The sequence below is a fragment of the Scyliorhinus torazame genome, chromosome 1 (genome assembly GCF_047496885.1).
Source record: "Scyliorhinus torazame isolate Kashiwa2021f chromosome 1, sScyTor2.1, whole genome shotgun sequence".
Classification (NCBI taxonomy): Eukaryota; Metazoa; Chordata; class Chondrichthyes; order Carcharhiniformes; family Scyliorhinidae; genus Scyliorhinus; species Scyliorhinus torazame.
In genome coordinates, this window is record NC_092707.1 from 297,896,184 (window position 1) to 297,919,987 (window position 23,804).

At 45.4% G+C, this 23,804-nt stretch overlaps 1 protein-coding gene across 1 annotated transcript in view; it reads right to left on the reverse strand.

Moving 5' to 3' along the window:
• The window catches only part of tiam2a (TIAM Rac1 associated GEF 2a), a 214,871-nt gene that overhangs the window by 42,978 nt on the left and 148,089 nt on the right, over positions 1-23,804 (reverse strand). Inside the window, 5 exon segments of the mRNA XM_072507711.1 lie at positions 7,049-7,242; positions 7,378-7,496; positions 9,204-9,335; positions 10,548-10,665; positions 15,826-15,905. Of these exon segments, the coding sequence (XP_072363812.1) occupies positions 7,049-7,242; positions 7,378-7,496; positions 9,204-9,335; positions 10,548-10,665; positions 15,826-15,905 (643 nt within the window).

Below are 23,804 nucleotides of genomic sequence, written 5' to 3' on the forward strand. Positions count from 1 at the left end.
TAGACAGATTTAGATTCCCAATTCGCCATGTGTCTAACAGATCAGATTTTGAACAACTCTGATGTACAAGTGCCAGTGTTAACGTCCATGGGCCTGCTGCACCCCCCCCCCCCCCCTCCCCACCCAAATGAACACCAATAAATCCTTCACCCCAGATGGACCCAAAGACTTGTACTCCACCTATTCAGTTTAGGAACCCAAACACAAAGTCTCTCCTCTCTCTCTCTTTCTCCTCCCCCCCGCCCCCCCCCCCCCCCGCCGTTTGATCCTTAATTCTTAAATGGGCCTCCTGCTTAAAGATAAAACCTGACATTCCAGGTTATCAACTGGATTGGGGGCCTTTCAGTCCCTGAGCCAAACAAAACAGAAACAGTTGAGAAACCATTTCTATTGCCTGTCCCTTGGTGGTAAGTTAAAACCAGGAAAGCTTTCAATTTGAATCTTCTCAATCTCTCTTGTACAGTATACGGATTCATCAATTTGTGGTGTTGAGATGTTTTCATTAATAGATCTGTTAATTTGCAGTGCAATTTCAATAAACTACATGCAAATAACAATTATCTTACACCTTTGCATTCCTGTCTTTTTTTAAAATCTGCAAAACATGTTAGGGGTTTTACAGTAAAGCACAGGTTTTTAATAAAATAATAGATTAATTGATGCAATAATGCCCGATACAAACAATTGCCTGTTGCATCGTATGAACTATTGCCATACACTGTAGTATCAGGTTGAGGAAGACTGTGATGCAGTGAACTACGAACATAAATGAGGAAACGCAATTCATTTCAATCTCTTCATTAAGCTCTACTAGAACACACAACAGTATGCCACATGTGCAGCCAGTTGTATTATAAGCATTTTCTGTCCTGTGTTGAATAAAAAAGTAAACCACTGTGGCAGTCACACATAGTACTTGTTGTTTGGCCTTTTCTGCCCAGTTTATGGGTGATTTTCTGGAGGAAATTGGTGTAATTTGATGAAATAAGGCCCTCTCATTCAAGTAATGTCCGGCAGAAGTAGTTCAAAGCAGAAGTCGGGCAAGGGAGCATGGCGGCAGCTTCTACTGTTTGTGCCCCCTGTGGACAACTGAACAGTTGGTTACTGACCAATAAATTTAACACCGACAAGCGGTCACTGAGGATCTGGAGAAGGCAATGGAGAGGAATTTGACCATAATTCGGGGGACCATGGACAAGATGGGCCAGCGGATAGAGGTACACAGGGTGACGGTACAGAGGTTGAGGAGGCACTCTCTGGCCACAATGATCGGATTGTCTCCTTGGAGGCAGAGATGGCAGTGCTTAAAGACCAAGGTTGACGATCCGGAGAACCCCTCCAGACAGCAAAATCTGAGAATCGCCAGGGCCTGGAGGGCTACAACTCCACGGACAAGATGTTCAGAACATTGGTGGGGGAGATGGTTTTCTTGACCCTCCTGAGTTGGACTATACCCATAGATCGCTGAGGCAGAAGCCCAGATCGGGGGAGCCACCTCAGGCAATCACAATCAAGGTTTATCGATACCTGGATAAGGAGCAGGTCCAGAGATGGGAGAAGGACCAGAGAGACTGTAGATGGGAGGGCTATGCCATCAAAATACACCAAGATATTGGGGCAAAGGTGGTGAGAAGGCATTTGGCGTTTAATAAGGTCACGGCTGCGGTCGCAAGGTTTGGTTTGTCTTGGGGTAACTTCAGAGGACAGAGACTATATTTTGATGCGCCGGAAGATGCGAATGAGTTTGTTAGGAAGCATGGGCTAGGGGTGAACTAAAGTGCTTGAGGATTATGGAATTTGTTGTTTGTTTATTGTTAAGTTCATCTGCATTTGTATCTTGTGGGGAACTTTTGTAATGTGGAGGGGAGCTTGGTGCTGCGCTTGGACTTGTTGGCGGTGTTCATTTTGGGCAAAGTTCGTGTTTGTATATTGCATTGCTGAGTTTTAGTTTCGGGGAGGGGTACTGGGTGTTGTTTTTCCTCTAGAGTTCTGTATTAAAGTTTAGTTTGAGCTGGGAGTTGATCGTTGATAAATTGTGTTGACTTCGATTGTTACCTGTGCGGGGTGTCAAACCTGCTAGCAGTATAACTAATTAGCGGGAGAGGAGAAGGTGGGGATGTCTGCAGCTTGTTACCATGGAGGTGTTTTTTTTAAGGGCATAAGGTTTTTTTTTTAGTTAGGGCATCATGATCGGCACAGTCTTGGAGGGCCAAAGGATCTGTATTCCTGGGCTGTACCTTTTGTTGTTCTTTGTTCTAATGTAATGATCTTAGGCTTTTTGTTTCTGTTTTGTTTGGCTCAGGGACTGAAAGGCCCCCAATCCAGTTGATAACCTGGAATGTCAGGTTTTATCTTTAAACAGGAGGCCCATGGACGTTAAGTTTCCGAGGGTTCAGCAGTTTTCTTTTTTTTTTTTACTCATGTCCATAGGGTCTACTCCCGAATAGACTTCTTCATGATGGGTAGGTCTGTTCTCCCAGGGGTGAGGGGAGAAGGTTACACAGCGATCGTTATATATCGGATCATGCTCCGCATTTTGTGGCTCTGGTGTTGGAGCCGGGCCACTCTCAGAGACCCCCATGGAGATAGGACACGGCGTTGGTCACGGAGAAGAGATTTTGTGAGCGGGTACCGTCTGCCATTCAGCAATTTGTTGCATTCAACTGGAACGAGGCAATCTCGCTGGAACGAGGCAATCTCGCTGTCCACGCTTTGGGGGGGCCCTGAAGGCAGTGGTTGGAGCGTGGCAATATAATCTCTTTCAAGGCACATAGGGATGAATCGGGGAAGGTGCAGAGGCGGGTGGACTCCAATCTCGGGGTGGACCACCAGTACTCAATCACCCTGACGCCAGAGTTATTGGCAGATAGAAAGAAATTGCATATGGAGTTTGAGTTGCTGACATCGGGTAAGGCAGTGACCCAGCTGTGTCACTGGAGGGGGAATTACTATTAGCACGGGGAGACAGCCAGTTGTCTGTTGGCTCACCAGCTGGGGCAGCAGGCAGTTCTCTTGGAGATAGGGCAGGTCAGGGACACGCGTGACAGGATAGTTGCTGCCCCCAGAGAAGGTTAATGAGGTGTTTGAGCTTTTCTACCGCAGGTTGGATGTGTTTCCATTGAAAACAGTTTGCTGATCAGTTGTCCCATTTCCGTCAGATATGTTTAATGATTCCATGTCCCTGGGGGTGTTGCCGGGCCACGCTGATGCAGGTGTCGATTTCCTTGATCCTGAAGGACAAGGATACCATGGGATGTGGGTCGCATCAGCCTATCTCATTGTTAAATGCTTATGCTAAGTTGTTGGCTATGGTGTTGTCAATGAGGTTGGAACCCTACCTGCCGCCGGTGATTTTAGAGCAGACTGGATTTGTTAAGGGCCAGCATTTGTTGGTCAATTTGGGGAGATTGTTAAATGTTCTGTTGTCGCCCTGCTTAGAGTTCAAACCAGAGGTGATTATGTCAATGGATGTGGAGATAACGTTTGATAGGTTTGTGTGGGAGTATCTCGGAGATCCTGGGGCGGTTTGGGGTAGGGCCAAAATTTATATAGGGCCCCCACTGGGAGTGTATGTACTAATGCCCTGAGTTCTGGATATTTCCAACTGAACAGGGGTGCAAGACAAGATTGCATTAGCAATCGAGCCGTTGGCCATTGCATTGAGATCGTCTACCGGATGGAGGGGGATAGAGGGGGGGGGGGGGGAGCACAGGGTGTCCTTATATGCAGATGATGTTATTATATATTACGAGCCCTCTTTCCAATGTGGGGGAGATAATGGAGCTGCTCAGAAGTTTGGCTCCTTTTCAGGGTACAAGAGTGACTTTTCTCCAAGCTGCCGTTTCATCCGGCCAAGACTAGCTTCTGGTATCCGAGTGGCCCATGACTGGGCCACACTTCATAAACGTAACTTTTCTAGTTTGGCAGATGGGGTGACGACTGATATGAAAAGCTGGGATGCCTTCCCTCTGATCTTAGTGGGAAGGGTATAAATGGTGAAGATGAATATTCTCCCGAGGTTTTTGTTTCAGTGTCTCCAATCTTTCTTCCCAAGGCTTTCTTTTGCTGGGTCAACAAATTGTTTGCTACTTTTGTTTGGGCTGGTAATACTCCTCGGGTTCGTAGGATGTTTTTGCAGAAGAATAGGCAGTCGGTGGTGGTGGTTGGGTGGGGGAGTTTGCATTACGTAACCTGTTATATTCCCGTACCAGCCTCCCAGAACAGGCGCCGGAATGTGGCAACTAGGGGCTTTTCACAGTAACTTCATTTGAAGCCTACTTGTGACAATAAGCGATTTTCATTCATTTCATTACTGGGCATCAAATATTGATACGGTGCTGGGGTGGTTTGAGGATCATCCAGACTCTCTATGGAGGCAAATAGAGGAGGTTTCGTACATAGGATACAGTTCGAGGGCCCTGGTTCCAGCACCATTCCCTTTTCCCCCCTGCTAGATTCTCTTCTAGCCCGGCGGTGATAGCCATTTTAAGCGTTTGGAATCAGTTTAGGCAGCATTTTAAATTGGGCTCCATGCCTCTGTTGGTTCCAATTTGCAGGTACCATAGATTTGTGCCATCTGGCTTAGATTCATCGTTTAGGGCATGGGAGGGGGAGGGGTTGGAGAAGTTATAGAGACACATTTCTTTTTATTTTTTATAAATATTTTTTTATTCTACATTTTCACATTTTCCTTCAAGAATTTACACCCCACCCACAAACAGTAAACGGTAACAAATACAACATCAATCCCCTTAACAATACCAATGATCCCATCCTCCCACCACCCCAAACAACGGCCCACCTGTCAATATATGCATCTAATAAACCAAACCCTCCCACGGTGGAAACAAAAAACAAAAGAGAAACAGAAAAAGGAGTCGGGGACCACCCATGGCCACCATTGACCTATAGAGTCCACCCCCCCCTCCACTCAACGCCATCCAGCCTCTGAAAGAGTACCGTACATGATACCCAAGAGTTGTACACCCCCCCCCCCCCCCCCCCCCAAAGTCTCCAGCTCCTCCTGTCCACTGCTTCTTGTAAAACTCCTCCTCCCAACCTCGGTTCCTTCCCCCAACTTTCCACCCTGGCTAGACCACTCGGACCCTGTTCTGCCAGGCTCCGATGGCCGCAGCCCCTCCCCCACCTCACTCCCGTTCACTGGCCGGCTTAAACCGGCCAGCATGGAGGCCCCCGCCCGGGTCCCTTTCCCACTTGCCCGGCCCCAGGAAAGCACAGAGATACCCTTTTAGCACACACACCCCGCATATCCACCTACACCCCAAAGAGCCCTCATTTCAAGTGAAAGTCCCATCCCTTCCCTTGTCCAAATATATACAACATTGGCTCCTTTAGCCCCTACACCCGCACGCAGTGAAACAAAAAAGAAGAAAATACAGTCATGAGGTTACATCGGCACATGGCCATTTCTCAATGTCAGTTCTGCCACAGTCCTTCTGCCTTCGCAAACTCCTCCGCTGCTTCCGCCGTTCCAAAATAAAAGTCCCTGAACTTATAAGTCACCCTCAGCTTCGCTGGATATACAATGCTGCACTGCACCTTGCTAATGTACAGTGCCCTCTTCACCCGGTTGAAGGCAGCCCGCCTCCTCGCCAGCTCCACCGTCAAGTCCTGGTATACACGTATACCAGCTCACTGCACCACCCACTTCTGCTTGGCCCAGCTCAGGACCTTCTCCTTCACACTGTACCTACAGAAGCACAGAGTCACTGCCCTTGGCGGCTCACTTGCCTTTGGTACAGGCCTCCACGACCGATGAGCCGGATCCAGTCATATCGGGAGGGATCCTCCCCCCTCCCCCAATAGTTTTGCCAGCATCGCGGCAAAATACTCAGTCGGCTTCGGTCCTTCAACTCCTTCGGGCAGCCCCACAATCCTCAAATTCTGTCGCCTGGATCTATTTTCCACGTCTTCCATTTTTCCTCGCAGATCCTTGTTAATGTCCATCACCTTCCACATCTCCTTCCCCATCGAGGCAAGTTGATCACCGTGCTGCAATAACGTCTCCTCCACTTCCTTCAGCGCCTCACCTTGCTCTCGCACCTACGCCACTGCGCTCGCCACCGCCATCACCGGGGAAATCGCCTCCTCCACCAACGCACTCAAAACCTCCCTCATCTCCTTCCTCAACGTTTTGCAAACTGCCTTTTGAATTCCGCAGCCATCACTGTATTTATTTCTTCAGTCGTAAGCAATGCGGCCTTCCCTGGTGCTCCAGCCTCCATTTTCTTTACTGACCCCGCGGTGACCTTTCCACTCCCCGACGGACTTTCAGCCACTTTTTTCACGGCCGTTTTTTTTGCTGGTCTTCGACATTCCCCTCCTCTGTGCTGTCTCCCGACTTTTACTGCCTTCGCTGACCCTAGGACCGGGTCCCATGCCCTAACCCCCGGCAATGCCGTTCCCGAACGGGAGCCTTCCAACGCGCCATAGAGACACATTTCTGACGGGTAGGATCTACCTTCATTTCCTATGGTGCCGTCGTCCTTGGTTATGGACACCGTCCTGTCTATGGCCGAGTTAGGGGAGGGTAGGAATTTGGAGGTTTATGGGCAGCTGTTGGCGATGGAGTAGGCATCACTGGTGGAGGCCCCTGGAGCGGCCCCCAGGCCTCGGCTTGGTTGGGGGACTTGGTGGAATTTTTGCACCGAGAGAAGATCAAATTTATCCCGTACCAGCCTCCCCGAACAGGCGTTGGTCGAATTCCACTCAAGGTGGCAACCTTTCATCTCCTTTTTCAGGGAACTGATGACCATCAGCTGTTTGGGGGGAGGGGGGGGGGGGGGGGGGGGGGGGGGGGGGGAGGGGGAAAGAGTGTCTTTTTAGTTGGGTTAAGGTTTTGTTTAAGTTTGATTCTCTTTATGGGCGAGGGTGAATATTGGGACTAAGAGGAGGTTGGTTTTACTGTTGCTGGGTTCGTTATAATGAAAATTTTGTTTGAATATATTATTTTGTTTACAAGGAGACATTTTCAATAAAAATGTAAAGCAAACCTTTGCTACACAGCAATTATTTCATAATTACATACCGCTAAGTGTTTTAGAACGGATAGGCGGTAAACCCTTTTTCTGACGTTCCTTTTCACGTTCCCTTGCGCGTCTTTCGCTGGAGTAAGATCGAGACGATTTCCTTTTTCTCTCTTTTGACCTTGAACGAGAACGTTTACGATGCTTGCGTTTCCGAGATCCTGACCGGGATCTGGACCTTTTCTTTCGTGGTGATCTAATCAAAAATTACACAAAACTTGAAGGTTTAAAATATTACATTTAATACCTTATAAATTGCAGATTATCTATAAAAATATTTTCATTAACATTCCAAATAAAATGTCCCAAACAAGAGTAATAAATACTGCACCTCGAACGAGATCTTGAGTGTGTCAACGATCTTGAACGTACTATAGGTTTCTTTTCTTCATGCTGAAAGATTTCCTCTTCAATAAGATCCTGACCATCAGGTGCATCGATATCCATATCCTTCGGAAGCCAAGATTTAATTAGAAATGGAGGTAACAAGTAGTTCAAGGGTCAAGGAAGTGCAGACCTGTTACAATTGATCCAATTCTGGGTCAAGTGATGAAGATCAATTGCTCTGAAAATTACCATTAAATGGCACCGAATGTAGGTATGGTGTGCTAGGTACAACTAGGTACAACAGTGCAATGTTATGAATGGGTACATTCATCAGTGCCCATTTTTCTCCAAGTGGTTAACAAGGAATAGTGCAGAAATGAAATACTGCCATTGAATGTTGCCTCACAACAATATTTACTTTATGAAACTGCAAGAACTTTCTCTACACCAGGGGTTCCCAAACTGGGGTCTGCAGAACCCCGGTGTTCTGAGGCCTCCAGGGGGGTCCTCCGTGGTTAAAAACCCGAAAAAAAATCTAAAATTCATGTGTAAGTGAAGAAGCAAAGATTTGGGAAAGGTCAACGGCCACAAAACAAACAAACAAAAAAAATCATCAAATTGCCAAATCAGAGCTGGACTCTGAGCATTGGCTTCTGATAAGCTCACTATCCAGCCTATCAGTAGCCAATGCTCAGAGGCGGGGTTCTGATTAACCAATTTGATTTCTTGCTTTTTTGTTGTTAACTGGGCAGAAAAGTGACTGAGCGAGCGGAGCAGCGGCCTATGCAGTGAAGGTGTGGCGGCTGCGCTGGGGGTAACTACTTTTACTCAATAAGAGAAATTGTTACCTTGATAGTGTCAACCTCATCCTGATAATGCATTAACAAACAATATAAATCCTGGAAAATAAACTTGGTGCTATGTAGGAGGGGCTTTGGGAGGGGATTCATGTGAGGTGGCTAAAACATGTCATTGACATTATAAGAACGTTTGGGTTCCCCAATCTCTTGGGAAGTCACGAGACACTGCGGCTGGAAAGTTTGGGGAACCCTGCTCTACATTATTTCCTCTCTCCAAAATGGTTCAGAATAGCAAAAGGTAGTGGAAATAAATGTATTTAATAGCAACATTAATAACCAGGCAATAAATAAATGAGGCGTTAAGGTGACGTTGTCCAAACAGTTTGTGATGTACTTGAGATCCGGGCACTATTCCATTGTTGCAGCAAGGGAATTGCATTTAGCAACATGATAGGCTGAAGGGCCTCTTTCTATGCTGTGGATATTCTACAGTTCAATGAAATGCCTTGATTCAAACCAATTTCTTTATGCAAAGATTCTATTCGAGAATGGAATGCTTTATCAAAGGGAACAGTGGAAGCAGAGGAATATAAAAAGCCAAGGGAGCAAGAGAACAATAGATTTGTTTTTGATAGTTCTAGCTAAGACTTGGTATTGATGATAGTGCAAACAGCCTCCTTCAGCAGGGTAAACTCTAACAGAGACACAATTAATGCTCAAACTCAATCATGGATTTGGTGATTTTTAAATAACATATATATTGATCAGGCAATTAGATTTAATTTCCACTTCTCTTATTCAACACTTGTCGAGATAATTGTCGACAGTCAAGTTGATCCAAGAGAAGGTCCCGAATAATTAGCAAATCTAATATAACCACTCCAAGGAGTGATGTTAACAGATATGCCTTAACAGAACAAAATAAAAGTTGCACCAGTTTAGATCTCAGATTCAACAAAAAAGTCAAATATTTTTTCATCAACCTGATTATCACATTCAATATATTTTGTAACTTCAAAAAATTGTCTACCTGTTGCTGCTGCTCAAGAGGATCCTCCACTCTGATCTCCTGCTCTTGTTGCTGATGGTGAGTGCTGCTCTGGGAAGGGGTCACTGACTGCTCAGATCCAAAAGTTACTTCCTGATTGTCCAAAGTGGTATTCTGCAAAAATAAAGTATTTCACAAATACAAATCTGTACATAAAGGTTCATTCTCTATAGCCCATGTCCTCAAATACTTTGCCAAAGAGTCATCTAGCTCTTTTCTCTCCCTACAGATGCTGCCAGACCTGCTGAGATTTTCCAGCATTTTCTCTTTGGTTTCAGATTCTAGCATCCGCAGTAATTTGCTTTTATCCTGAAATACCCTTTTGGTTATCAAAATACAGCATGTACAGATTTTCTTTACTGGAAAGTAAGTGTCCAGACATAATAATTTGCAGAACAAATGAAGCTGTTTTCTTAGCACCAGTATAATCATGACCAAGAGGGCAGCACGGTGGCACAGTGGTTAGCATGGTTGTCTCACGGCGCCGAGGTCCCAGGTTCGATCCCGGCTCTGGGTCACTGTCCATGTGGAGTTTGCACATTCTCCCAGTGTCTGCGTGGGTTTAACCCCCACAACCCATAGATGTGCAGGCTAGGTGGATTGGCCACATTAAATTGCCCCTTAATTGGAAAATATGAATTGGGTACTTTAAATTTATAATACATTTTTTTTTTTTTTTTAAAAACATGACCAAGAGCGCTCATTATGTTCCACAAAATTAAGGCCCACCATACATTGTTACAATTCATCCCATAGTTCACAAATTGATAGTATTAAAAAGAATATCCCTTCCCACTTGCATGCAAGTTATGGTGAGTCAACTGCAAAACAATGAATTTGATGGTAATCGAAATGCAAATTACTGTATATGTTCTGACTTAGAAACATGGTATTTATGGGCTGTAACAAGATAAATCTAGCCTGATATAGTGTAAAGAAAATGAAATACTTCAGAAATGGAGAAGTGTAGTGCTGATCATAAGTTATGAGAAATCATTTAACAAGTGAAGCATGAATGATGGTTTGCAGGAATTATAACTTGCAAAGTGTTGACAAATTTTACAACGTGTAGTCATTGTATGAAAACTTAATTTGATCAATATGTTTTGTGTTATCAAGATTCAAATATAAAAAACTTCTACGCCCTCATGCTAAATGAAAATACAGGTACAGAAATAAATTGTTTCAAGGCACATCTTAACAGAGGCACAAGCTGCATTGCCATCACTAAATGCATGTCATTTCCTCTCAATCTTGGGTGTGAACTACACTATAACAGTTTGTGCCAATTATATTAACAATTATCTTTCATACATCTGGCCATACCTGCTGTGTCTGCTGTTGCTCCATTAGCTGCTGCCGAAGTTGCTCAAAGTTTTGCTGCTGGAATTGCTCAGCCAGCTGCTGAAAAAGTGATGTGTTCATGGTCTCAGTTACAAGAGGTCTGAAAATCAAAGAGGTAAACCATTTACCACACACAAGCAAACAACAGCACTTCTATAAGAGGTGAAAAAATAATTCTGTACTGGGGATCATATGCACAGCTTGCAATTTCCTCCCGGCTGCTTGGTAAATTGTGTCATATCGAGTAATACAAACAAATTAGATCCAGCTCTGTGCTGATAGTAAACTGGGATGTTAGTAAGTACATTACAATTGGTTCTTACAGGGAGAAACAATCAACCATGCCACTATTCAGTGATCTCTGCTATTAAGTATGAGTGTTTACATCAGATTAACCATAATGATGCTCAAACAACACAGGAGCACTCACTATCAGCTCCGTCAGTGGAATTCCCAATCCTGGTTGTGAAGACACAAAGACTAGGATGCTTTAGTGAAGACTATTTATTGATTGTCAGAGCTTATTAATCCATTCTAATCCCAGACGCAGTGGTGGCCGACTCTTTATATACAGATCGGAGTGCGATTAACTATTCAACGTCCAACACCGGTTCACCTTATTACCTTAAATTACACTGTATTTAACATCCATCAACAGAGTCTAAAAGATTAGTTGTGAGAGCACTTCACAACTGCAGGTGTTTGCTGCTTGCTCCTGCTGGTAGATGCAAATGCCTGGAGGCTGCCGTTTCTCTTTCCTTTCTTTTCTGTAGCCGGAAAGAAGGTCAATTTTTTCCAAGATACCTGGGACCTGAACACCCGGCTCATTAGTCCAAACGGCAATCCGGTTGAAGCAAGATGATGCCGAGGGACATGATGCCGACATTGATCCAAATGGGCCACCTGATGCTTTTGTTGCTGCTGTGGTGAGTGCTACATGTAACTGGCACGTCGCTACGGGTTAAACACACGGGAAGTTGAGGATGTTCAACTGCACCATGAGCGCCAGTGAAATATATGGATGTCAGAATTTGGTTCTGATGAGATTGGGCCTTGTGGGAGGGCCTGCACAGGAGAACAGCACTGATATGTGGAAGTAACGCATTGCTGGACAGATAATTTCTACGACAAAGTTCTGGACATAATAACATTCTCAGGCTTATCCTCAGTTTCTGTTGAGGAATTTGTGAGGGGTGATATTGTGTGTTTGTTTAATGTGAAAATAGCTGATATAGCTTTGTATTGGTAACAATATGGAACAGTGATGTTTCCTTGTTAATTAATGGTTAGTGTAATATGTGGAATGTTGATTTTCAAATCTTTGTGAATGTTGACCGTTTTTGGCAATAAAATATTACAATCATGTTTTGGTACATGGGAATTGCATCCTGATAGCAATCCCTGCCCTGGGAAGGGGGGAGAGAGAGAGAGAGAGGAAGAGAGAGAGGAAGAGAGAAAGAGAAAACCAGGATGAATTATTTGAATAAAAGGCAGCTTGCAGACAAGAGATGCAGGATTTTTGCACATTGCAACATGACATACCGCAGGCGAACTGCATTTCACATGGTACCACTTCTTTCTGCGATAACCTTTTTTTCTGATGTGCTGCTTTGGGTAATGGTTATGTAGAACCAAACAGGAGGAATTTAACAACATGTTTTAAGGATTGTTCCAGACTCAAACAACCCTCTTATGGACTGACCTGATTTAACACTACACCCCTGTATGCTTCACTCGATGCCAGTGTTAAGTAGTTACATTGTGTACCTTGTGTTGCCCTATTATGTATTTTCTTTCATTTCCTTTTCTTTTCATGTACTTAATGATCTGTTGAGCTGCTCGCTGAAAAATATTTTTCACTGTACCACGGTACACGTGACAATAAACAAAATCCAATCCAATCATTTTTGCTTGTGAAGTATAACTTGAAATATCTGAAGATACATTAATGCGCTATCTGCTATTCTGTAAGGTACTAATCATCTAATGCTTCAGCATCTCTCCTGCAATATTTGATGACTTCAAAGCCAAATATGTTATGACCGTCTAATGCAATGGCACATGATAGGAGTGCTCTTATTAAACATAATGTTTGATCAAGAATGATGGCGATACTGCCTTAATTCCAATTTATTTTCACGAAAATTAACATGCCAAGAATGCTGATAAAAGCACCCAAAAATACCAAATACTGTATTACTGGGTTAAATTATAAATCTTTAATTGTGCAATCAAAACTTCCCAAAGTTAATATCGTTAGCTAATTACACAGTTACTGTGCATTAAATCAACAAAAATTGCATCTCAAATAACAACTTCTAACATGTGGCAAAATTTGGTTCCAACTCCATTTGCAAGTTTGCTGCCGACGTGACCATAGTGGGTCGGATCTCGAACAACGACAAGTCAGAATGCAGGAGGGAGATAATCATCATGAAAGACTCTTCCCACCCAGTTTACTTACTCTTCCATCTTCTTCCATCGGGCAGGAGGTACAAAAGTCTGAGAACACGCACGAACAGATTAGAAACGGCTTCTTCCCCGCTGTTACCAGACACCTAAACGACCCGCTTATGGACTGACCTGATTAATACTACGCTCCTGTATGCTTCACCTGATGCCGCCGTCTACGTGTTTACATTGTGTGCCTTGTGTTGCCCTATTATGAATTTTCTTTTTCTTTTATTTTCTTTTCATGTACAAAATGATCTGTTTGAGCTGCTCGCAGAAAAATACTTTTCACTGTACCTCGGTACACGTCACAATAAACAAATCCAATCCAGATAGAGAACCTAGTGGAGTGGTGTAACAACAACAATCTCTCTCCTCAATGCCAGCAAACATTGACTTCAGTAAGCAAAGTACTGTACACACCCTCGTCTGCATCAACGGGGCAGAGGTGGAGATTGTTGACAGCTTCAAATTCCTAGGTGAGCACGTCAACAAAAATCTGTCCTGGTCCACCCGCATCGACGCTACCGCCAAGAAAGCCCAACAGCGCCTATAATTCCTCAGGAAATTCGGCATATCCACATTGACACTTACCAACTTTTACAGGTGCACCATAGAAATCATCCTATCTGGTTGCATGACAGCCTGGTGTAGCAACTGCTCGGCCCAAGACCGCAAGAAACCTCAGAGAGTCGTGAACATCGCCCAGTCCATCACACAAACCCATCTCCCATCCATTGACTATCTGCACCTCCTGCTCGCTGCCTTGGGAAAGCGGGCAGCATAATCAAAGACACCTCCCACCCAGCTTACTCACTCTTCCAACTTCTTCCATCGGGCAGGAGATGCAAAAGTCTGAGAACACGCACGAACAGATTCAAAAACAGCTTCCCCGCTGTTACCAGACTCCTAAACGACCCTCCTATGGACTGACCTGATCAATACTACACTCCTGTATGCTTCACCCAATGCCGATGTCTAGGTATTTACATTGTGTACCTTGTGTTGCCCTATTATGTCTTTTCTTTTCATGTTCTAAATGATCTGCACGCAGAAAAATACTTTTCACTGTACCTCGGTACACGTGACAATAAACAAATCCAATCTAATGTCATATTCTCAATTTTCTGTATGGATCCAAATCTTGTGGCCTGCATTCCAGTGATAATTGTGGATAATTGTGTTGACAATTGATAAACGTAGAGTGCAAGTAACAGAATTACGAAGCATCCAAATCAAGTCAGAAAACTTTCATTGTAATCAAAGTTTATTAGCATAAACCTCATGGTTCGAAGATATAGCCATAATTCCTCCTCTTGTTTATACCCAGCAAAACCTCCTGATGACAATAATGGAATTGCTAAGAAATTAGATTACAGAGAATGGAATCCAGGAATCCATGGCAATCAGGTGGTGGAAAATGCAATGGACAAGAACTTTAATTTCCAATTCAATGTTGGAAATATCACATTTTTCCAATGACTGGGTGGTGTCCATGATGAATGAAGTACTGGAAGTCATTCAATGTTATCTGCAACATATTAATTTCCATTTACCACAAAAGCGGCTAGACCCCAGGTGGCATTGTGCTTAGCACTGCTGTCTATGGCGCTGAGGACTCGGGTTCAATAACAGCTCCGGAGTGGAGTTTGCACATTCTCCCCGTGTCTGCGTGGGTCTCACCCCCACAACCCAAAGATATGCAGGTTAGGTGGATTGGAAACACTAAATTGCCCCTTAATTGGGAAAAAAAATAATCGGGTAATCTAAATTTATCTGTTTTTAAAAACGGCTAGACAACAAACTTGAAGCTCATTGGAAAAGAGTGCTAGTGTCAGCTTGGATAAACTATTGGCTTTACGGCAGAAAACTAAGTCATGATAAAATGTTGCTCTGCAGACTGGAGGATAAGACAATAGTGCTCATATAGTTAACTGCAACATAGATAGCAGTAGACAGCATAGATAGGATAGTAGAATAGGCAGACAGAAATTAATACCAGAGAAACGAGTAATGAAGAGATACAAAATGATAGTTCGAAAGAGTGCATGAGGGCAAAGGGGCCTGGAGTTTCATATACACAGATCTTTGAAGGGGACAGGGACATAGTATATGACAAAGCATATGCGATCTTGTGCTTTATAAATACAGATATCAAGTGCAAACGCAGACATTTTATGCTAAATCTTTATAAAACTCTGGTTAGGCCACAACTAGAGTATTGCACCCAGTTCTGGTCACCACACTTTAAGAAGGATATGATTATATGTCCTCGAGAAGATGCAGAGGAAATTTACTAGAATGGTTCTCAGGATGGGGAATTTTAGCGACAAGGTTAGGTTGGAGAAGCTGGGGCTCGTTTCCTTGGAGCAAAGGAGATTGAGGGAAGATTTGATAGATGTATACAAAATAAGTACAAAAGTACCTTAAATAAAGGAGACAAAAAGCTGTTCCCACTTGCTAATAGAACTACGATTAGAGGACACTCATTTACGGTTTGCGGTAAAAGATGCGGGGGAAATAGGAGGAGGAACATATTTGTTTACACAGCAAGTAGTAATGACCAGAACTCGTCATTTATGAGAATGACGGACTACATAGATGGAGTGAGGGAATGGGACTGACAGGACTGCTCTCAGAGACATGGCATGGACTTGATAGATCAAGTGGCTTCTTTCTGTGCCATAACGACGCTATGATATTGCAACCAAAATAAAGCTACATTCTGTTTAAAGCAAGATATACAAACTGGGGAGGGGGGGGGGGGGGAAAGAGGTGAGAGAAAGCAGCATAAATAAGAATTTCTTACAGCTGGGATGCAGATGTTTCTTGCTTAGTTTCGTCTGAACGATCATGTTCTTCATCATACTCAAATCTGTCAAGGAGTTTCTGCAGCAAAACATACAAACCCAATTCAGTATTTCACAACCAATTAACAGTGTTAACCAACCTAGCACGCCTAAGTGTATATGTTTTAATTGTCATGGCTACTTCATTCAAAATCAGAAAAACATTTAGCTTGTTGTGAGCCCCCTGCACCCTAATATTTGCTGACAATGATAACCTCGCTCTGGTGGCTATGTACACTCTGGAGACTATATTGGAAATAAAATAATCAAATTTGCTGTTTCAGATGATCCTCAGACTTAAAATAGTAGTTTTCACCTCTGGAAGCACAAACACCATCCCTCTCTATCTAGTACAAATATAAACACGATAGGAACGTATGGATATTTTGGCTAAGTGCCAAAAGACGACAAAGTGCAGCTAGTACAGAGTGGAATTACTGCGAGTTTGCCTCCAGGAGGCCAGGAATTGAAAAGCTGCAGAGGATAGCGGAGTTTGAAAATATCCAAGAGAAAGATCACAGGAGAACAGAAATTAATTGGTTGGTAAGATACTGTTGTTCGGGATGGTCGTCAAGTGAATGAAAATTACAAAGATGCAATTATGTTAAAGGAAAAAGCTACGTAGATTTAAGTTAAGAAACGCAAGCAATAGGGAAGTAAAGTTAAGTCATTGCCAGGTAAAATAACGTAGTATAAGTAAACAAAAGTAAAATAAAGTTCACATAAAGGAAGTAATTGAAGTTATTACAGCACAGTTCGGTCACGTGGAATGTGCATCTTGTAATACATGGGAAATTGTGGATGTTACCAGTGTGTTAGATGACCACATATGCAGCAAGTGTCACCAGCTGCAGAAAACTGAGCTCCAGGTTTTGGAGCTCGAAAAGCAGCTGGAGTCAGAGGTGCATCCACGAAGCTGAAAGCTATGTGGATAGCAGATTCAGATGGTCACACTGTAAGCTAGGAGTGTGGAGGCAGTAAGAGGATGGGTGACTAAAAACCCAAGGCAAATTGGCAAGTAATGAGGAGTCCAAACGTCCTACTCATCATTCAGTTTTTGGCTTTGGATTCTAGTGAGGGTATTGGCTTTTCGGAGGAGTTTAGTTGGAGCCAGGTTTGTGGCAATGCAGGTGGCTCTGCTGTAGAAGAGAGAGCAATTGTGATAGGGGATTTGTTAGTTAGGCAACAGACAGTTGTTTGTGGTCGTAAACATGACCGCAGGATGCTATGTTGCCTACCTGGTGCTAGAGTGTCAGAGCAGTTGCAGGACATTTTTCTGGGAGAGGGTGATCAGCCAGAGATTGTGGTTCACATTGGTACCAATGACTTAGGTAGGAAAGGGGATGAGACCCTGAAAGCAGGTTTTAAGGAGATGGAAGCAGATTTAAAAGCAGGAGCTCAAAAGCATGAGCTCTCATGTAGTAATCTCTGGAACTGATTCTGGGGAAGGTGGGATCTGTACAAGCTGGATGGGCTATACCTGAAGAAGACTTGGACAAATATCCTCATAGGGAGATTTGCTAGTGCTATTGAGGGGGATTTAAACTAGATTGGCAGGGGGATGGGAACCAGAGGACAAATTCAGAGCAGGGAACGAGATGGAAATTAGTGAACGACTCTGAAAGGCAGAAGAAACACAGGATAAAAAGTGTACAGTACAGGAATTTGGCAGTGTGAAATGGTTTAACATAACCATAAAATTCCTACAGTGCAGGAGGCCATTTGGCCCATCGAGTCTGCACCTACCTTCTAAAAGAGCATCCTATCTAGGCCCACTTGCCCACCCTATCCCCATAACCACCTAACCCACACATCTTTGGACTGTGGGAGGAAACAGGAGAACTCGGAGAAAACCTGAAGTGCAAACTCCACACAGTCACCCAAGGTCGGTATTGAACCCAGGCCCATGGTGCTGAGGCAGCAGTGCTAACCGCTATGCCACCATGCCGCCCCTGATGTTAATGCAAAGAGTATAGTAAACAAAGTCAATGAGCTGAGGGTGCAGATAGATAGATGACAGCATGTTAGGATCACCATAATGGAAATTTGGCTTTAAGAGGGACAGAAATGACAGCTCAACATTCCTGGTTATAGCTTTTAGACAGGGCAGAGAAGGGAATAAAAATTGGCAGGGTGCAGCATTACTGGTTAAACAATCAATTACAGCTATGAGGAGGGATGATATACTAAATGAAACATCTAATGAGGTTGTATGGACTGAGCTCAAATAAAAGGGGCAGCCACATCGCTAGGAATGTACGATGACACCCCCAAATAATGGAAGGGAGTTAGAAGTACAAAATGTAGGCAAATTTCTGAGTGCAAAAGCAATATGGCAGTAATAGTTGGACACTTCATCTACCCTAATATAATTTGGAATATGAACAGTGTGAAGGGCAGCATAGACATATTAGTTAGAAGCACACAGGGTATAAGATAAAGGAGAAAGAGAGCTTATGAGAGTCACAAAAAGCTTTCTTGTAGAAAGCCTAGAGTACAGAAATTCAAGGGTGATGTAAAGAAGGAAATTAGGAAAACAAAGAAGGGATATGAAAAAATATTGGTAGGCAAAATGAAAGAAAAACTGGTATTTTTACCAGTACATTATAAACAAGAACAAGAGTGTAACTAAGAACAAAGACTAATACAGCACAGGAACAGGCCCTTCAGCCCGCCAAGCCTGTACCAGTCATGATACCAACCTTGCCAGAACCCTCAGCACTTCCCTATGCTGTATCCCTCAAAACCCATCCTATCCATGTGTTTGTCAAGATGCCTTTTCAACGCCGTATCTGCTTCCACAACCTCCCCTGGCAAAGCATTCCAGGCACTCACCACCCTCTGTGTAAAAGAACCTGCCTCACACATCTCCTCTAGATTTTGCGCACGGACCTTAAACCTATGCCCCCTGGTGACTGACCCCTCCACCCCGGGAAACAGTGCCTGCCCATCCATTCTATCCATGCCCCTCATAATCGTGTAGACGTCTACCAGGTCACCCCTCAACTCCATCTTTCTAATGAAAACAGTCTGAGTCTATTCAGCCTCTCCACATAGCTAACACCCTCCAGACCAGGCAACATCTTGGTAAATGTCCTCTGCATCCTCTCCAAAGCCGCCACACCCTTCTGGTAGTGTGACGACCAGAACTGTGCACAATATTCCAAGTGCGGCCTTACCAAGGTTTTATACAACTGTAGATTGACTTGCCAGTTTTTATACTAGATGCCCCATCCAATAAAGGCAAGCATCCCGTATGCTTTCTTAACTACCCTGTCCATTTGTGTTGCCACCTTTAAGGTCTGTGGACATGCACGCCCAGATCTCTCGGACTCTCTATATTCCTAAGAGTTTTGCCATTTACGATGCATTTCCCCTCTATGTTAAACCTACCAAAATGCATTACCTCACATTTGTCCGCATTAAACTCCTTTTGCCATTTCTCTGCCCAAGTCTCCAACCTATCTATGTCCTGCTGTATCTTCTGACAATCCTCAACACCATTTGCCACTCCACCAACCTGGGTGTCATCCGCAAAGTTACTAATCAGACCGGCTACATTTTCCTCCAAATCGTTTATGTACACTACAAACAAGAGGCCCAAGCACTGATCCCTGTGGAACACCACAAGTCACAACCTTCCATTCAGAAAAACACCCTTCTACTGCAACCCTTTGCCTTCTGTGACCGAGCCATTTCTGTATCCATCTTACCACCTCACCTCTGATCCCGTGAAAGATTAAAAACGAGCTGCAGCATTTATTTTTGTTATATCTTCTTACCAATTAGCATTTCCGAAATTAGTGGTTCCTTTTCCACTATGCTTCAAGGCAAAAACCAGAATCAAAGTATCAAAAATACAGCATTGTAAACAAATCTCAGAAGCAGAAAAGGACTGGCTTCTTTGCATGCATTCAGTCACTCCAAAATGACAGGACGAGAACAAAAACTCTTCTTGCCCCAACATCAGAAGATTTTCACTAAGTTCACATTTGAATCTTTTGAAAAAAAAAACACAGAAAACCCCAAGTGCAGAAATTCTAAGTATCAGTCTGTATTACAGTATTCAAACTTAAATGGCACTTTCTGGGACACTGCCACCCTCTTTCCAAACCCTTCAGTTTGGCCACCACTGCAGTTTACATGCTCAATGTCTCACAAAAGCCAACTGAGGTATTTGTATATTGCTTTATGTTCAGGCCTAGCAAGGGGCAAAGAAGCAATATGTCGCTTTGAAAAAAAGCATAGTATTACATTAATGTTGGCACGGGTACACATGCAACAGTGACAGTTGAAGCCTGCAAATATATCTCCACCCCCTGACCTAAAGAATTATCCCATTTGCGAAAGGTTAGGGCTCATCGGAGACAACTTATGGCATTGACGCTGAAGATATGGACAGGGTTCTCAATGAGTAGTTTTTCTCTTTCTTCACGAGGGAGAGGGTTGATATAGACATTCTAGAAGAGGAAGACTGTGAAATATTAGATATAATAAGCATAATGAGAGAGCAGTGCTGCAGACACTGGCATCCTTGAAGGTGCTTAAGTTACCACTAGACGTTAAAGGGAGCCAGGGAGGAAATAGCGGATGCTCTGAGGATCATTTTCCAATCCTCACAGGTGAGTTACCAGAGGATTGAAGGTCTGTGAAGGTTGTACCGTATTTAATAATAATCTTTATTTGTGTCACAAGTAGGCTTACATTAACACTGCAATGAGGTTAGTGTGAAAATCCCCATGTCACCACACTATGGCCCCTGTTCGGATACACTGAGAATTCAGAATGTTGAATTCACCTAACAAGCGCGTCGTTCAGGACTTGTGGGAGGACGACATCCGGTTGCGGCGATGCGGAGCTAAGCCGCCCGTTTCGGCAGCTCCCGCGACAACGGACTTACGGGCTCTCCAGAGGAGCCCCAACGGAGCTTTCTTCGGATTAATCCCGTGTGGGAAGGTGCAGTGAGGTTCCCCCCCTATAGTATATGGCAGGGATCAGCGGTGGAACGACGAGGAAAGAGGCCCTGGAGCAGAGACCAAAACGAGGGGAAGAAGGCAAGATGGCGGAGTGCGAGCAGCGTGGGGGCCAGACCAGCAGGAGTTCCTCAAGAGATGTATGGAGGAGCTGAAAAAGGAGGTGCTGGCGCCGATGCTGCTGGCGATCGAGGGGCTGAAGGAGACCCAGAAGATCCAGGAGGTGGTGCTTTGTGAGGTGAATGATAAAGTGAATACCAACGAGGACGAGATCCTGGGCCTGGCGGTAAAAATGGAGGCGCACGAGGCGGTACACGGGAGGTGGGCCGAGAGAATTGAGGTCCTGGAGAACAGGTCGAGGAGGAAGAACCTTCGGATTCTGGGTCTTCCTGAAGGAGTGGAGGGAGATGATGCCGGGGCGTACGCGAGTACGTTGCTCCATTCGCTGATGGGTGCGGAGGCCTCTCCGACTCCCCTGGAGCTGGAAGGGGCTCACCGGGACCTGGCGAGGAGACCCAAGGCAGATGAGCCGCCAAGGGCGATAGTGGCAAGGTTCCACCGCTTCGCGGACAAAGAAAGTGTGCTGAGATGGGCCAAGAAGGTGCGGAGCAGCAGATGGGAGAACGCGGTGATCCGAGTATACCAGGATTGGAGCGCGGAGGTGGCAAAGAGGAGAGCTGGCTTCAACCGGGCCAAGGCGGTGCTGCATAGAAAAAGAGTCAGGTTCGGCATGCTGCAGCTTGCGCGACTGTGGGTCACTTATCAGGACAGACAGCATTATTTTGAAATGCCTGAATAGGCTTAGACCTTTATACAGACGGAAAAACTGGACTCGAACTGAGGGGAAGTGGTTGTATATGGGGCTGTAAATATGGGTAAAGAATATTTTGTGGGTGGGATGATGGATGGGGATGTGGTAGAGTTCTGGTTAAAATTCCTAAAATTTCCCTTTTTCTTTTCTGTAGACAAAATGATGATGGGGAATGTGGGCGTTGGTGCTGGAGGGAGGTGAGACTCCGGGATGAGGGAACTGGGGTGATGGCCGCAATAGGAGCTGCGCCAGAGGGGTCGGGGCTGGTTCAGGAATGCGCGGGCTTCTTCCCGCGCCAAAAGGGGGGCGGGAGGGGATGGAGGAAGGTAAGGAGGAGGAGAGACTCCCACACGGGGGAGATCAACAGGAAGGTGGGGGAAGCCGGGGTCAGCAGAAGTCAGCTGACTCACGGAAGTAATATGGGGGGAGCAAAAGTGCGAGATGTGGATCTAGCGGGGGGGGGGGGGGGAGGATTCTAGGGTTGCTGCTGCACTGTCCGAGGGGGAACTGAAAATGGAAGAGGTGGTCGGGGCGGGGGTTCCCCACCTGGGGGACTGGAGGGTGCGGGAGGCGCGAGCCCGGGACTGGCCTAAGATAGGAGATGGCTTGTTGGCGGAACCCCCCCCCCCCACACAATCCGGCTGATCACATGGAATGAGAGAGGCCTAAATGGGCCGGTTAAGAGGGCCCGAGTGTTCGCGCACCTAAAGGGACTGAAGGCAGACGTGGTCATGCTTCAGGAGACACATCCGAAGGTGGCAGATCAGGTCAGGTTAAGGAAGGGATGGGTAGGACAGGTGTTCCACTCGGGGCTGGATGCGAAGAATAGAGGGGTGGCAATACTGGTGGGAAAGCGGGTGTCGTTTGAGGCCAAGAACATAGTAGCGGACAAGGCAGGCCGATACGTGATGGTGAGTGGTAGGTTGCAGGGGACGGAGGTGGTACTGGTGAATGTATATGCCCCAAACTGGGACGATGCTGGATTCATGAAACGGATGTTGGGGCGTATTCCGGACCTGGAGATAGGGAGTTTGATAATGGGTGGGGATTTTAACACGGTGCTGGACCCAGCATTAGATCGTTCCAGATCTAGGACGGGTAGGAGGCCTGCTGCGGCCAGGGTGCTTAGGGGGTTTATGGATCAGATTGGGGGGGGGGGGGGGGGGGAGGGGGAGTAGATCCGTGGAGATTTGCCAGGCCTTTGACCAGAGAATTTTCTTTTTTCTCCCACGTACACAAGGCCTACTCCCAGATAGATTTCTTTGTTTTGGGCAGGGCATTGATCCCAAAAGTGGAGGGAACAGAGTATTCGGCCATAGCCATTTCATACCATGCCCCGCACTGGGTGGAGCTGGAAGAGGAGAGGGATCAACGCCCGTTGTGGAGGTTGGATGTGGGACTGCTAGCAGACGAGGAAGTGTGCTGGAGGGTGCAGGGGTGTATTGAAAGGTATCTGGAGGCTAACGACAATGGGGAGGTGCAGGTGGGAGTAATATGGGAAGCGCTGAAGGCGGTGGTCAGGGCAGAGTTCATCTCCATCAGGGCTCACAGGGTGAAGAGAGAGGGCAGGGAAAGGGAGAGGTTAGTGGGGGAGATTTTAAGGGTGGACAGGAGCTATGCAGAGGCTCCTGATGAGGGACTACTCAGGGAAAGACGAAGTCTCCAGACGGAGTTTGACCTGTTGACCACAGGGAAGGCAGAGGTACAGTGGAGGAAGGCACAGGGAGCGATATATGAATATGGGGAGAAGGCGAGCCGGATGCTGGCACACCAGCTCCGTAAGAGGATGGCAGCGAGGGAAATAGGTGGAGTCAAAGATGGCAGGGGAACTACGGTGCGGAGGGCAGGGAAAGTGAAAGAGGCTTTTAAGGCCTTTTACGAGGAACTGTATAGGTCCCAGCCCCCAAGGGGAAAAGAGTGGATGCGGCGATTCTTGGATCAGTTGAGGTTCCCAAGGGTGGAGGTGCAGGAGGTGGCTGGTCTGGGGGCGCCAATTGGGGTGGAGGAGCTGGTTAAAGGACTGGGGAGCATGCAGGCAGGGAAGGCCCCGGGGCCGGATGGGTTCTACAGGAAGTATGTAGACCTGTTAGCCCCATTGCTGGTAAGGACCTTCAATTAATCAAGGGAGGGGGGGACCCTGCCCTCGACAATGTCG